The sequence below is a fragment of the Prionailurus bengalensis genome, chromosome E2 (assembly GCF_016509475.1).
Source record: "Prionailurus bengalensis isolate Pbe53 chromosome E2, Fcat_Pben_1.1_paternal_pri, whole genome shotgun sequence".
Classification (NCBI taxonomy): domain Eukaryota; kingdom Metazoa; phylum Chordata; class Mammalia; order Carnivora; family Felidae; genus Prionailurus; species Prionailurus bengalensis.
The window spans coordinates 14,016,486-14,032,733 of NC_057352.1; the positions used below are offsets into that span (position 1 = coordinate 14,016,486).

General features: G+C 55.7%; 1 protein-coding gene across 2 annotated transcripts in view; it reads right to left on the reverse strand.

Moving 5' to 3' along the window:
* AXL (AXL receptor tyrosine kinase) overlaps nucleotides 1-15,100 on the reverse strand; it is a 28,042-nt gene extending 12,942 nt beyond the window's left edge. The window contains exons 1-11 of one of the 2 annotated variants that reach the window (XM_043598836.1): nucleotides 14,522-15,094; nucleotides 13,121-13,343; nucleotides 12,678-12,778; nucleotides 11,915-12,091; nucleotides 6,915-6,995; nucleotides 6,659-6,774; nucleotides 3,148-3,358; nucleotides 2,698-2,837; nucleotides 1,879-2,029; nucleotides 1,651-1,677; nucleotides 160-292 (exon numbers count right to left, since the gene is read on the reverse strand). In XM_043598836.1, the coding sequence (XP_043454771.1) occupies nucleotides 160-292; nucleotides 1,651-1,677; nucleotides 1,879-2,029; nucleotides 2,698-2,837; nucleotides 3,148-3,358; nucleotides 6,659-6,774; nucleotides 6,915-6,995; nucleotides 11,915-12,091; nucleotides 12,678-12,778; nucleotides 13,121-13,343; nucleotides 14,522-14,585 (1,424 nt within the window). In that variant the 5' untranslated portion in view covers nucleotides 14,586-15,094. Of the gene's footprint in view, nucleotides 1-159; nucleotides 293-1,650; nucleotides 1,678-1,878; nucleotides 2,030-2,697; nucleotides 2,838-3,147; nucleotides 3,359-6,658; nucleotides 6,775-6,914; nucleotides 6,996-11,914; nucleotides 12,092-12,677; nucleotides 12,779-13,120; nucleotides 13,344-14,521 lie in introns of both variants that reach the window. The other variant, XM_043598837.1, reaches the window with a different exon arrangement.
* Between the last annotated feature and the right edge of the window lie 1,148 nt (nucleotides 15,101-16,248).

Consider the following 16,248-nt stretch of genomic DNA (forward strand, 5'->3'; position numbering starts at 1 on the left):
CTGAGCTTGTCTTGGATTGCTACCTTCTGCCTCCCCCCTTGTTCCCATTCCGATTCTTGCTAATCTCTCATCCTGTACCAGCCTCCTCACGGTCTCCCCGACTCCAGCCTCTCTGTTCCAATCCACATTAGCCTTCCTACTCATGTAGTTCCAACTCACCCATAGCGGGTCTCCTTCTTCCGTCGATGGACGAGGAACAGGGCCAAGATGAAGACACAGCCAGCGGCCACAACTGCTCCCAGCAGTACATACCACCAGGGCCATGAGAAGGCAGGGGCTGGGGGCTCACTCACTGTCAGGGGGTATGGGACACAGGTCATGGCTGGGGCTCTGGATCCTGCTCCCTGGGACCCAAAGGGGTGATGTTGGAGGGAGGCAGATGAGGAAATATCTGATGAGACATGTGGCAGGTAGGTGTGTTCACTTATCCAGGGAGACCGGATTTGGGTGTGAAAAACAGGTGAGCAAGGGAGAGAATGCGTGCAGCATAGGATGGGTGTGGGGGGGGGCGTGTGTAAGGAGTGTGAGGTTCACGCATAGATGGCTAAGGAGTAGTCTTGAGGAGTGTGTCCTGATGATGGAGGGGTTTCCGTAAAGTAAGGGATGGAAGCGAAATGCATGTGCAAAGGAAAGGCATGTATATATAGAGCGTCAGGTGGGTGTTGGAGGAGTTTTGGGTAAGTGAGTGAGGAGTAGTCAAGGAGTTTTAGATACAATTAGTGAAGAGTGATTTGTAAGGATGTAACTTTGGTGCAAGAGGAGGGTGGGAAGGGCAGGTGAGGAACATGGGATGAAATGGTGTGCATAAAGGTGGGAGTAGACGTGTAAGGGATGGGAATGGGTGCATGGTAAATGTAGCAGGAGCTTGGTGTGGGTGTGTGCATAGAGTGGGAACAGGTAGGACTGGCAAGGGGCGAGGGAGTAACGTGTAAGGAGAGTTGGAAAGTGTGGACCCGAAGTTTTCCATCATTTGCAATGTGAGATATATGGTGAGCGTGTAAAAAGCGTGCAGAGTTTGTGAATGCGAAGTGTGGGTGTGATTGGGTTTGAGAGGCATGTGTGAGGCACAAAGGGTTGTAAAGCTATGATTGGGAAAGAAGACTGGGAGGAAAGGAGGCTGTGGAAAGGGTTTGCAAAGAAAGGCAGGAAGGCACGGGAGGAATATTTAAGGATAGTAGGTTGAGTTACAAGAGGTGAGCTGTCATTATGCTAGGAGGATACAATGGGTGTAGGAGGAGTTTTTGAGAATTGCTGAAGAAATACTTGAGAGGGATGGATTTGAGGGGGATAACTGATCTATCCATCCGTCTATCTATTCATCCACCCATCCATCCCTCCTTCCATCCATCCACCCACCCACCCACCATCTATCCATCCATCCACCATCTATTCATCTATCCATCCCTCCATCCATCCATCCATTCATCCATCTATCTATCCAGCCACCCATCTACATTCATTGAGTACCTACAATGTGTGAGGCCATTCCAGGCAACCCCATCAAGGACCACACAAACCCCAAAAGTAGAGGATTAGAACGAGAAGTTTGAGAAACACGGAAAGCATGTCAAAGAGTATGTGTGTGGTGATGGGAGTCCTCACTGGGAGCTGAGGGAAAGAAAGGAGGAGAGAGGGTGCGAAAACCCTTACCTAGCAGGTGGATTGGTTGTCCTTGCCCTGTGAGGAGAAAGGACAGAGGGAGGACATGCTCAGAGAAAGCAAGACTGATGTGACATGGGTGAGGCTCTCAGTAAGCTTCCGGGGTAGGAAAAGAGCCTAGATTGGGGCAACACTGAAAGGTACATGGAGCAAGTCAGGGGTATCTGGGAAAGACATGGTCCTTGTGAATCAGTTGGAGGGGGCTGAGCATGAAGTTACCTGGGCGCCAGGACTCCAGGGGCACAGGGTGGCTCCAGGGTCCATCCCCAGCAGCGGTGTAGGCTGCCACACACACGGTCAGGTTGGGCACAGTCCCATCCCCCTGCAGCTCCAGGGTCACCTCTCTCTTTAGCCCTATGTCCATTAGCACCTAGGACATCCAGATGTAGCATCAGGGTAGAGTCCCAGGCCTCCAACTCTTAAGACTGCACCCTTGGCCTCAAGTCCTCCTCTTTCTCAAAGCCTCCTCCTCACGCCCAGCCCCTCACCCTTTCTCCTCCTACCCCTCATCTCTCACCCCCATCGCCACCTCCATTCTCCATCCCCACACCCACTCATCAGCTCCACCAGGACTGGGCCTTTGCTTCATTCGCCGCCTGTGCTCAAGTGCTAGCACTGTGCGTGGCACGCAGTACTTCTGCTGAGGGGCTGAACCCTCATCTTTCCCCCCGTGCTCCCCTATTGCCTCGTAACTCCCCGCTTCCCACTCCATTTCTGCACCCCAGGGTGCTGCTTGTTCCAACACCACTCTTGTGCAAATTAGGAAAAGTCACCCCTTCTTCAAGGTGTTATACAATTATCTGCTATAAAATTGTCATAGTACATCTGTAAGTCTACCGAAACGCTTTTTACAATGATTCGTAAATAGCTATTCCCTGACCCTCCCCTGGACTCCTTTAACTTTCCCAGAAAGTGCTCTCCTAGGTGTAATGTATCCCATACTACCCAACCTGCACAACTGTCCATGTCCACCCTGTCATCTCCTCCCCCACTCCCTCCCCCCGGCCACTCCGCCCCAGCCCAGCCAACAGCACCCACCTCCGGAGTGTCCTGGCCTCGATAGGCCAGCCGGTACCCTAACAGGGTGCCCTGCAGGGGTGCCCTTGGCTCCCGCCAACGCACGAGGGCTTGGCTCCCATTCCGCATGGCACTAACGTTCTCAGGGGGGCCCAGGGGTACTGGAGGACAGGGAAGAGGGGAAGCTGGCACCCCACCTCTTCCTGCCCCCTTCCCCTGTTCCCAGGAAGCGGGGGCAGGGTGCAAAGGGCATGCACGTGGGCAACTCGTGCAGCCCTCCCGTGAGCAGAAGTGCAGGGAAGAGGTCTGGGAGAGATGCCAATGGGCCGTGCTGAGGAGTCAGGGGGTGGACAGGAAGGACTAAGGCCACATGGGGTGAATGGGTAACAGGAGCTGCTGGGGGTGGCATCGATGTGAGCAAGGTCCGGCAGGGCAGAGAGTGATGTCTGCCCCACACCAGCTCCTTCTTACCTCCCTCCGGTGTCTCCACAGGAAGCCAGTGGGTCCAGGGCGAGGGGCCCTGGCTACTGGTACAGGCCACCCGGATGTGGTAAGGAGTGTGAGGGTGGAGGCCACCCAGCCGAAGTTGGTGAGGGGGGACGGATGCTTGCAAGGTGATAGGTTCTTTGGGGGGGTCTGGCTCTCCCAGCCAGACACCCACCCCATCGTCTGACAGCACAGCCTGGGGAGAGGGAAGGAACATGAGGACAGGATGGCCACGCAATCAGACGAGGTGGTCACCCAAGTCGATGGTGGTGGTCCTGGTGTGATTACACGGCTTCGCAAGGATGTGCATGCGTGTGTGTGTGTGTGTGTGTGTGTGTGAGTGCCGTGCTGGTGTAACATGGGCACGTGCATTTGCAAAGCAAGGAGACCACCTGGTTGTACAATGTGGCTCTATCATCACTTGCAGAAGCCACTTCTGGCAAGACTTTCCCTCTCTGAGCCTCAGTTTCCTCATCTGGAAAATGGGGGGCTTAGAGGACCAAATACCTTACAAGGCTGCCTAAAGGATGAACATAGGACAAGCTGTACAGAACATGGCAGGTGGTCAGCATCAATAAAGTGACAATGACATTCAACCAGGGGCAAAAGTAATGTCCCACAATAGAAGTCAGAAGAGTGGGCATCTCTGGGGGTTGAAGGATCCTTGTAGGGGATCGGGGAAGAGTCTGCCTCTCGATTTGGAAGGATGGTGACGTGGCTGAATATTCGTGTTAAACAATCTAGGTTTACACCAAAGATTATGCACGTTATGTATGCTATATCTTAATAAAAAAGAAAAGCCCTTTATAAATCAGAACTCCTTTGACCCTGACCTCAGCCCTCAGTGTGGGTACTGTGTGTATACCCATTTACAGATGAGGACCCTGAGTATTGGAGAGATGGAACCACTTGTCCAAGGTCACCAGCTTGTCACTGACGAAGGTGGGAACTGAACCCCAACCTGTCTTGCAAACTTCTGCCCTACATACGGTGAGAATGTCCATTTAAGAACATCACTGATAGTCACGGTACTTCTGTTCAGAGAGGCAGTATAGCCTTAGTGCTAGGCGTAGACCCTGGATCTGGGCTTCAAATCCAGCCTCTACCGTTCCCTAGCTCTGTGCCTTAGTTTCCTCATCTGTAAAATGGGAAAACAACAATGGCTTCCTAATTTGCAGGACTGACTGAATTGATGCTTGTAAGAGCTTAGAAGAGGGCCTGTCCACATCGGGTGTTTATTGTTATTATTATTTTGTGCATGTGTGAGAGGCTGCCTGGCTACCAATGTCAAACTCTGCACACTCTGCACAAAGGCACAGGCTGGGACACTCACCTGGTCCCCAGGAATAGCACGATCAGCATGGCAGACGCCACAGCTGGGGATTGCATCTGCAGAGCCCTGTCACACAGAACCACAAACCCTCTACAGCCACACAATCACAGCCCCACACCGCAAGGATGCTGCCTCCCGCCCCCTGCAACCGGGGAGCCAGCAGGAGACCTAACCGCTCCTCTACACCATGTGTCAGAAGGTGTTTACTGCTTTCCGATGTGAACTCAAGATTCTTCGGGTCCAAGTCCTGGCTTGGATATCACTTGCTGTATGACCTAGCATGAGTGTCTTTACTTTTCTGAGTCTCTATTCCTATCTCTGGAAAATGGGCATCCAAGAGTCCCTACCTGGAACACTGTGAGGTTTAATGACACAGTGCACGTCAGGGGGTCCGCACATCATATCAACATCTAACATTTCTTGAGGGCCAACACTGTATCAGGCACCCTGGCCAGCGCAATCCTGGATGAACTCATTGGCTTTTTACCACCACCCTCTGAGGTCAATTTCTTTTTTCATTCCCATTTTACAGATGAGGACAATGAGGCCCAGAGTGGTTCGGCAGCTTGCCCAAGGTCACACAGACCCCTGTGGGGAGAGGAGACCACCACGAGGCCTGGCCAGATGGTGGGGAGTGGGATGGGGGGAAGCTGTCCCATGCCTGCTCTCTGACCTGCAGTGACAGATGGGAAGGGGAACCTTCGCTGGGACAAAGGGGACAACAGGGACATGGGTCCAGACAATCAGCCTCCCCGTGCCCACTCACACTTCTCTTTTCCCTGTGACCCTCCCATTCGAACCCTCTAGCCCCACGCCAGGCGCAGCAGGAAGTGAGCCCTGGAGAGGGAAGAGGGACACACTTCCGCTTTCCTTTGACATTGGACGCATGTGGGTTGGGGGTACAGCAGACGCCTGACCTGGCATTTGAGGTCTCCCAAATGGGCCCTGGCCTCGGGGATTAAATCAGTTTTCTCCCTTTTAGCCAATGGGAAGGGCAGATCACTTCCCCTCTCTGGGTCTCAGTTCCTTACCTTGAAAACAGAAAGATTAATAGATTACGTTTCTAGGGTTAAAATGACAAGCAAATGAAATTATGTCCAGGGCACGTAATTACAAGAAAGACAACTCTTATTTAATCACGCGCTGGCTCTGAACGGTCTCTTAGGAGGTGAGGAGGACTGTCTGGGTTTGAGGAGATGAGGGTTCGAATCCCACCTCTGCCACTTCCTGGCTGTGATCTCGGGCAGGTTGTGTAACTGCTCTGAGCCTTAGTTTGTTCATCTGGAAAACGGGTGAATCCATAGACCCTACTCCATAAACACGCAAGGGGGTGTGCGCAAAGCCTTAACACAAGGCCCAGCACAGAGCTGACACTCCATAAAAGCTGGTCATTGTTAAGTACTGTCACCTGCCGTGGCAGGCACTGTCCCACCCTTATTCCAACTTCCAAATCTCAGAGAACTTCAGGCCAGAACTGGGCTCGTATTCAGAGATCTGCATTGGTTTGTTTTTCTTACTGTAGAACAGGAACAACTTTGATGCAGAAGGGCTGGGTCTAGAGCATTTCAGGTTCCAGCAAACGTTCCCTAATCTAGGTCTGGCCCTGCGCTGGGCAATCGTGAGGACTCAGTGGTGACCAAGACAGCTGGGACCGGCCCCCTCCCAGAGCTCACTGTCCGGTGGGGAGACACACTCACCCCCAAAACAGTGACACCCCAGAGTGATCAGGGCTGGGATGGGAGACGTACAGGGCTGCGGGCACCTGGAGGTGACAGAGATGGCTCTGGGTCACCTGTCTCAGGGTTCCCTCTCTGGCCAGAGTCAATATTACTAATACTAAAAAAAGTTAAAGCAGCCGATAGTCTATCGTGCATATCCTATGTTCCAGACACTATGGTAAGTTTGCTACTTGCATTCACTCACTGAATTCTTACAACAAGCCTATCTGCCCATTTTACAGATGAGAGAACCGAGGTCCAGTGAGATTAAGTCACCGGGCCATGCTCCTGCAGCCGGCCTCTGGTAGAGTCAGGATTTGAACCCAGGACGTCTGGCTTAACTCAAGGCTCTACTGCTGGTCAACACACGAATGGCTGGGAAGGGCTGGTTTCCCAGGAAGAGGATGGGGGCTTATGAGCGGTGGAATGAGGGCCAAGGTCTCACCTGCAGGGTACAGTGCGTGAGGGGGTAGATGCCGCTCAGGCCTGGGGTCCAAGCCACCTCCAGCTCTGTGGGCTGACGGGAAGCCAGGTGGAGGTTGTGGGGCCTCTGGGGCAGCACTGTGGAGAGATGAGGGGAGGATTTGACCCTGGGGGGCCTTGGCCCAAAGCTCCCCGCCCTCCCCTCTACCCCAGCTCTGACCTTGGGCCCAGACCTCACACCGTCTGACACCCAGCTCCCCAGCTCCCTTTCCTGTCACCTGTGATGGTGGCTGTGCGGGATGTGGTGACCCCCTTGGCATTGTGGGCTTCACAGGAGAAAGAAGACGTCTTGTTCAAGCCTGGGGAGTCACAGAAGGAAGGGCCCAGTGTCAGAGAGGCCAAGAAGGGGTTCCCGGGCCATGCTGGGCCACCTCCTACCGCCTGACAGGGTCAGTCTAGCCCACATGGGCACCTGCTGCATGGGAAAGAGGGGGGAAGGGCGATGAGTTGGGAACGCAGGCCTCCATCCTCAGATGCAAAGACAAGGACAGGCTGGTGGCCTCAGTCCTGATGCCCCACCACACAGACATACATACATGCAGACACACACAGGGGCACACACACACAGAGACTTACATACCCATACATACACACAGAAACACATACTCATACATGCATATATAGACACGCAGACACACACACTTATGCACAGAAACACACACACACACACACAGCCACATACTGGGACAAATGCGGACACGATCACGCTGAGCCACCCAGGCACACGTAGAGGCTTCTATACCGAATGGACACACACTTAAGAAACAGGCCTTCACCGGTGTGTATAAAGGTAATGTTTGTTCACTTATAAGCTCTAAGCTCAGCTCCCACCAAGCCCCCTCCCCCTCCCACCCTCAGTGGCCTCCCGGTGTTTCTGGAACACAGGCCATCAGACATCAGACACGTTCCCACCTCCTCAGGAACTTTGCATTTCTCTGTTCCCTCCGCTTGGATCAGTCTTCCCACAGATGTGCACGTGGCTCCCTCCTGCCCTCCTTCACATTTGTTACTAGACCCCACCTTCTCAGCCACCCTGCCCCTGGCTGTCTTGTTTAGAGCGGGGAGCTCACGTCCATTATCTAGCCACTCCACTGCTTTACTTTTTCTCTGGTTCTTCTCATCACAACATACTTTACCTATTACCTTGTCTTGCTTAGTGTCTACTCCACTACGTCAACTCCAGGAGGGCAGGGGTTTCTGTTTTGCCCCCAGCTGTATGCCCCAGGGCATACGATGGCCTTGCACACAACAGGTGCTCTGTAAATGCTTGTTGAACGAATGGATGAATTTATGTGGATGCCTTTATATACATACTAATGAACGTTGTGGGGCATGTCTGTAGAAATGCCAGCGTAATTCTATGGGTAAGTGAGTTAATACGTGTCTTGGATAACTTTCTGGGTGTCTGGGGGTGGACTGCCTCCCCTCCCCAGTGTGGTGCGGGTGGGAACACAGGCGGACATGCACACACATGCACACATGCACCAAGACCAAGTACAGAGACAAACAAGAGGCGCAGACACACAAACACAAAAAGACACAGATTCACACACGAGGAAATATAGACACACACACACAGTGTCTGGGTGACAGGATGTAAGAGGACCAGGTCTTGAGTCTGTCAGGGTGACCGCAGGTCTGTGTGTGCCTGGGGATGTCGTATACCTTGTGTGTGTATCTCCTGCTTGTTCTGCGTGCGTGAGCCCGCGTTCTCACCACCACCATCTACCCGCAGACACAAAGTTTCCTTTTCTCAGTCGGCACAGGGAGTGGAATGAGGGAAAGTCGGCAGCAGCCGGGGCCCGGAAGGGGGTTGGGCAGGGAAGCTCCTCAGCGCCGCTGCCCAGGCGGCAGCTCCCAGCCAAGGTCAGGTGCCCGGCCGCAGCCCCCGCCGGCGGGGGAAGGGCAGGACAGCCCCGGGCCAACTGCCGGAGGGGGCGGGGAGCCTGGGTCCGGTCCAGCCACCTGGCACGTGGGGGCCCGCCAGGGTCACCGCGCGGGGGCTGGCGCTGCCCGCCGTTGGAGCCCTGGGGCAAGAAAGAGTTCTGGAGCCTGGTCCTGTTCCGACCGCAGCATTCCTGCCCCCGCGTGAGTCACGGGGCGCCCCCCCCTCCCGCTCTGGAACTTCCGGCGGCCCGGCGGCCCGGTGGGGGGCGCGCGGCCCAAGTTCCCCCTTCCTTGGCGTCAACGCGCACCTTGAGGACCAGGAGAGCAGGGATGGAGGGGCCTGGGACCCCCTCTCCTCCAGCGGGCTGAACTTCCTCGACTGGAGCAGGCCCACTCCAGATGTGCTTTCCAGATGCACTGTGCACTGTCCCTCGCCCTCTCCGCTCCCGCTCCTCCTCCCCCCCACGCCCGCGCTTTTTCCGAGGGAATCAGAGGCATAGAAGGAGAGGGGGCACGCCCTGAGTCAGATCAAGGGACAACTCACACAAACGGACAAAATTCCTTACAGCACCCCCCCCCCCAACCACGCAGACACAATGAATCATACTTAACACACGGGGGCCGTTACTGGCACAAAAACAGAAAACCCGGCTCTCGCTAAGCTACACAGAGGGCTGATGCTGTCGCAAACACGCCGTGACACAAATATACACTCAGTGACTTGTGTCTATATACACAGGGACTGACATTGATGCACTTTATAAAGAGACACACATACATCCACAGACATAAACGTACAACCTACAAACACCTAGCAACACAAGGCAACATCCAGCCAGGCTGAAACTGAATTGAAATACACACACCAAGCAACAAACATACATTGACGTTGAAGTGGGCCCACCAATACACACCAGGACGTGAGTGAGGTGAATGTTGACTTGCTTGCAAACAAACAGCCAATCCTTCAAACACAGCTGGACACTCAGGTTGCTTCAGACGCATTTCAGACACAGACTATACAAAAACACACGCTTGCGTAGACACACAGGACTGACACAGACACACAAGCTGCCCTGTGCACATAGATGGCTCAGACCTACATATACGCTGTTTATCTACCAAGAGAAAAGTGAGGCTGGGGTTGATTTGCAGGGAGACAGGACAGAAGTAGAAGGGTGTTGTTACTGCCTGCTGGGAATCTTTCTCTTCCTCTCACACATGTATGCGCGTGCACGCACACACAGATGTCCATGTGACAGTCCCATGCCAACACACTCACCCTGTGACATATACATAGAAACCACAAAGACATCCTGTGGACACGGACAGCCACAGTCCGTGGAAACACTGAAGAAACACCAGGTTGTCCACTGATACATCCTGAGTCCACAAGGAAACAGATGCCCACACACACACACACACACACACATGTACACGTGCATTGGCAGCCCCTGAGAAACTTACAAAGACATACTCTAAAGACCCAAACATACAGTGGGGGAGACACCCAAGCTGACAGAAGCATACCTAGTGACAAACACACACACACACTGAAACACCCATAGACACTGGCCCTCCCTGGGGCACTTGGGCGGCTCAGTTGGTTAAGCGTCCGACTTCGGCTCAGGTCTTGATCTCACGGTTCGGTTCGTGAGTGCCTGCTTCAGATCCTCTGTCCCCCTTTCCCTCTGCCCCTCCTCCCCCCTCTCAAAAATAAATAAATAAAGCATTAAGAAAAAAAGAAGCTGGAGCGCATGGGTGGCTCAGTCTTTTGAGCGTCCAACTTCGGCTCAGGTCATGATCTCACAGCTGGTGAGTTCGAGCCCCGTGTCGGGCCCCGTGCTGACAGCTCAGAGCCTGGAGCCTGCTTCGGATCCTGTGTCTCCCTCTCTCTGCCCCTAACCCACTCGCATTCAGTCCCTGTCTCCCTCAAAAATAAATAAACATTAAAAAAATTTTAAAAAAGGAAAGAAGCTGGACCTCCCTAAAGCACATCCTCATACGAAGAGGTTGATGCTGACAGATGCACTGAGGCACAGATCCAGAGGGACATGGATACATACACACCCGGACCTCACACACACACTGAGACACACACACAGACACCCTCCCCATAGAGCTCTACCATACACCGACACACACACACACGGATCCTCTCGCGCCTGCGGGGCGGTGGGGGGCACCCATATCTCCTTCCTGGGATGGAGTGGGGGACCTATACCCCCTCCTTCCCCATCTCCGGGGTCCTGCCAGGCTGACTCAGGCCCCAGAGCCATGGGCCTGAGTCACCCTTCTAGGGGCTGGCATGCTCACCACCTCTTCCTTGTACACTCAGGGCCCCCGGAATGTTGAGAATGTGGACACCTCCCTCTACCTCTGGAGACCCTTCAGAGTCTCCTCCCCACCCCACCCATCCCAGAGGATCCAGGCAGCAGGTGGGGGGGGGGGGGTACCAGAAGCTGATGCCCTCCAGGGTCCAGCTGCCTCCCTCTGACTGATCCTCAGCCCTCTGTGTTCCTCTATCTCTCCTTCCTTAGTGAGGGCGAAACCTCTGTGTCCAGGGGCCCTAGCTCTGCCTCTGACTGCTCTGTGATCCCAAGCTAGGTCCTGCCCCGTCTATGTGGTGCAGAAGAGGATGGTCACCCTGAGGCTAAGAGAGTTTCTACTGTCACTCAGACCTCCCTGTCCAGTCTCTCCATCTTGGGTTACCTCTGTGGTCTGTCCCTGCCCGTGTCTCTTGTTCTCTCTCTCTCTTTGTAACTGTCTTTCTCCCTCTTCCACTTTCTCCTCCTCTCTCGGCTTTTGGCTCTGTCCCCCCAGTGAAACTCTTCAGCTACTGAGGTGGGCAGGGTGGGGGAGGTGGAGAAGAGGAGGGCACGGTCGATTCCAGTGCCCTGCTTGGGGTCAAGCGCTGACAAAGGGGCATCAGCCCCCCCCCCCTCCCCACACACACACATTTGGGCCGTGGAACAGCTCAGAGGAAACCCAGGACAAAGAATTCTATTCAGACAGGCTGGGGTGACGAGACAGAAGGACAGGGAGACAGACACACACACATAGAGAAACAGAAAGAGAGAAACAGAGAGAGCTGGAAGGCAGAGAGACAGAAAGGGACAGAGAGAGCACACAGAGAGAAATGTGGGGATATGTAGGGACAGAGACGCAGAGGCAGAGAGACTCAGAGGAGAGAAGCAGGGACAGAAAGAGCCAGACAGTGAAGGATAGAGGGACAGGCAGACACACGTGAAGAGGCATGAAGGGCTCCCTTGCTCCCCACCTCCATCCTGCCTGGCCCTCCGTGCTGAGCTGGCCGCATCCCCAGACTTACCTCGGATGCGCAGTGTATGCTGGGGGCCACGGCCCATGACTGGAGTCAGGGGGACAGCATCCTGGAGCCAGAGTAGGTCCACGGGCTCTGGGGGTCCCTGGGCCCAGCAGCTCAAGTTGAAGGGGGTATTGGCGGCCATGGCCCTGTCCTCCGGCTCCTCCAGGAAGTAAGGCAGGCCTAGGGAGTGGTAGTGGATGCTGAGGTCCCTCTGAGCCCCCAAGGTGTCTGACTCACCGCTAGGATAGGGCAGGCTTCAGATGCTTTGACCCCTGTGTCTGATCCCTCAGGACACCCATACTTCCTTCCGATGCCTGGCTCCTCAGGTCTCTACCCCCAGAACACGTGATCCCAGTATCTGACGCCCCCACCAGTGTGCGAACTCCAGGACACCTGAGTCCCTTACGTCTCTTTTCCAAAATGTCTCGCTCCCAGTCCTATTTTACCAACGAGGAAAGCGAGGCCCCCAGGGGTGGAGGAGAGGGTTCAGTGGCACCTCTGGTCCCTTAGCTGATCCCCAGAGTATCCTACCCCGACCATGTCTGATCCCAGGACATGCCACAACCCCCAAGATGTCTTCTACCCCAAGACATATAATCTCACCCAGACCTGCCCCCAATAATTTAGAGACTTCCCAGCTTCCCGACCCCTAACAATCTCTGACATTCCTAGGCTGCGAGTCCCCCGGGGGACACCCTGAATTCCCCAGCACCCTCTAATCACTCAGGCTTCCTGCCCTCCCATGACCTCTGAGCCCAGGGCTCACCCTCCAGCCCAACATAGCCAGGCTGGGACAGGAAGGTCTTTCCTCCCAGGTTCACGGCACACTGGTACCACCCCGCGTCCGAGAGCTGCAGGGATGAGATTCTAACAGGGCAAGAGGAGAGACAGAAAGGCTCAGGGTCAGAGCTGCATACTGAGAGAATTTAAAGAAGGGGTCTGGACTGGAAACTCTTCGGGATTAAGAAGTGGGTACTATTATTAACTCATTTTACAGAAGAGGAAAGTGAAACCCAGGGTTACATCACATGCTCGAAGCCACATAGCCAGCGAGTGGCCACACTGGGGTTCCAGCTCAGGGGGGGCTCCTGCCCATAACCTTTCACCCGCCATGCGATGGAGGTCCGGGGGGGTGGGGGGGAACAGGGGTCAGGAGGCATGCAGTTGGTCAGGGTGGGGATGGGGGGGTGGGAGGGGGAGGCTGAGCACCTGAGTTGGCTGACCACTTTCCATTCATCCTCCCCGTCTTCGCCCAGGGGCACCTGCATCTGGGTACTGTCGGCCAGCTCTAACACCTGTCCATCCCGAAGCCAGGTCACCTCGGGGGGCTCCCCCTGAACCTTGAGCTCACACCGAAGGGTCCCCACAAGTCCCCGGGCACCGGTGATGTTCCTTGGACTCTCCACGAAAGGGTCTGCCTCAGCCTGTGTGCCTGCAAGGAGATGGGCAAAAGTTAGCTCAGGAACCCCTACTTTTCTCCCAGCCTGCCAGGCCCTTAGGCCCACATAGTTGTAAAGTGACCTCAGCAGGGGGGTGGGGTGGAGGGTGGAGGCTTTGGGGGAGGATGGGAGCCTTCCCAGGAGACTGGGGTCCGGCCTCCATCCTTCCTACAGGGGCCCCCATCCTACGTCTGTTGGGAAGCAGGCCGGGGATCTGGCAGCCTCCCACGCCCTGGACTGCCCGACGGGGCCAGCCCCGGCCCCCGCTGCCCTCCCTTAGGGTCTCTAGAGACCTGACGGATTGGGCTGGTGGATGGCGGGGAAGAAAAAGAGGTGGGGAGGGAGAGACGAGAGAGAGAGAGAGAGAGAGAGAGAGAGAGAGAGAGAAACAGGGAAGGAGAGACAGAGACGCAGAGAAGCCAGACAAAGTCAGGCATGAGGAGTCGGAGACAGCAGGGAACGGAGACTGGAGGAGAGACACAGAAAATAAGCAATGAGGAAAGAGACACCCCTGACAGGGGAAAAAAAGTTGGGGGGAGAGACACAGAGGGAAACAGACAGAGAGATGACATCATAGAGACACTTAGAAAATAGGGAGAGATGAAGACAGAGACCAGGACAGAGAAATGAAGCCCCCCGGAGATGGTGGAGCTGAAGCTAGAGCCAGAGACCCCTGGCCCAGAGACGGAGTGGACAGTGATGGGGTAAGGACAAGTGGGGGGTGACAGTGGCGAGGGTTTTCCTGAGAGCTCCGGAGCCCTCCTCATCCCACTGCTTGACTTAGTACTCCTTTCTGGAAGATTCCTTCCGGGGCAGCCCCCAGCTGAGGTCCACTCCCCAGGGCCCCCAAGTTAAGTCCAGCTCCACTCCTGCCCCCAGTTTCTCTGTCTGTCCGTCTCCCTCTGTGTCCATGTCTTTCCGTCTCTGACCCTCCCAGTTTCTGTTTCTTACCCTGTTCCTCTCTGAGCCCCTTTCTCCCCACCCTCCCCCCACCCCGGCCTTTCTCCGTTAGTGTCTGTGTCTCCCTGTCTCCCTGTCTGTTGTCCTGAAGACACTTCTCCAGCCGGCCCAGACTCCCCCAACACCTGCCATAGCCGGCCCCCCCCAACTCTGCTCCCTCCTGCCCCAGCCCAGCCACGCTGGCCTTCCCCCGCAGGCCCCTAGAACTCACCCTTGGGGGCCACGCACCCCCAGCAGCACAGCGCCCAGCACCAGGCCAGCAGGACCCTGCCCATCCTCGGGGCACCACTCGAACGATGCCAAACTTTCCTCAGAAGTTGCCGGGCACGCCGTGGGGGTGGGGGCAGGGCCGGGCTGTCCCCAGCCCTCCCCCCAGCTCCGGGTTCCCCGGATTTGGCACTGCCTGCCTGCCACGGAGGGCCCCTTGCCGGCTCTGCTCAGCGGCCGCCTCCCCTGCTCCCCTGCCTCCTACTCTCCCTCCCAGACTTCGGGCAACCCTTTCCCCGCCCCTGGCTCCCCCTCTGCCTCCGCCCACAGGACGGAGCCCAGGGGGCCACCTGGGCTTGGAGGGGTTAACCCGGGGAGGAGAGGACCAGCCCTGTCTTAAAGGGGCCCCGGAGCGGAGCGAGGCTGAGGAGGGGGAAGGGGCCCCGATGGATGGACCCCTAATCCTGGGCCAGCGAGGCAGAGAGGCTAAGCTCGCTATCCTGGCTCTGGGCGATGTCCCTCTGGACTCTCTCAGTGTCTGGTAAACAATTCCTCCAGAACTCCACTCCCCTCTCAGCCTATGCGACTCCCCCCTGCCCTGCCTCCACCCCCACCCCCAGCCCAGCCCCAGCCCCAGCCAGACACTCCCCCTCACTCTCGCAGCACCGCTGATGAGGACACACACACTCAGATGTCATCCACACACAGAGGCTGGGACAGCAGGGGACAAGCAGGGGCACGTTGCTGGCCCACGGACCCACTCAGACAAGCCGGGTCAGGAACTCCGTTCCTGCAGAAACTCAGAAACCAGGAACGGGAAGACGCGGCTCAGCGGGCATCCCCTGGATAGACTCGGGCAGACATGGATCCTTGTAACAAAAAAAAGACCCATGTGGGCGCAGAAACAGGACGCCAGTGTATGGGCACTCACAGGGGTGCCCGAAGATGTGGGTTGGAGTCTCAGCTCTACCTTTAACTGTGTGACCTTGCCATTGACTCCCCCCACCCCCACAGCCTCTGTTTGTCCATCTATAAGATGGGACTAAGAATAGGAGGGCCTGGGTGGCTCAGTGGGTTGAATGTCCGACTTCAGCTCAGGTCATGGTCTCACACTCCATGAGTTCGAGCCCCGCGTCGGGCTCTGTGCTGACAGCTCAGAGCCTGGAGCCTGCCTCGGATTCTGTCTCCTTCTCTCTCTGTTCTTCTCCCCCACCTCACTCCGTGTGTCTCTCTCTCAAAAACAAATAAAGATTTTAAAAAATTCTTAAAGAATAGAACCCATTTAGTAAGCTAGAAGGAGGATATGTGAGGTCAGTGCGTGTACGGTTCTTCTTCGCACGTGGTAACACAGCTGACAAGGTGCCCTTGAGTTTTTGCGTCTCATCTGTTGGTCTCTCGCCTTGCTGTCTCCCTCTGGTGGGACTGTGCATCCTGGCGCCTGTGTGTTGATTCAATTGCTTGTCCGTTTCTGTGCCCCTCTGTGTTGTGTCCATGGGGGGGGGGGTTCTCTACAAGCCTGGGTGTCTATGCAGGAGGGGGCTGGGCATTCATCTCTGTGTGTACCAGTAGGCTCCTCCCCACCCCATCGTCTAGCCCCATCCTTCCCCACAGGGCTATGCCCTGGTTTCCTCCTTGGCCTTCTTGCCTCCCCGTGGCCAGAGGGTTGTTTCTGCAACTCAGCTCTCACCCTGTCCCTCTCCTGCTTAACTGTGACCCACCACTGTGCTGGGG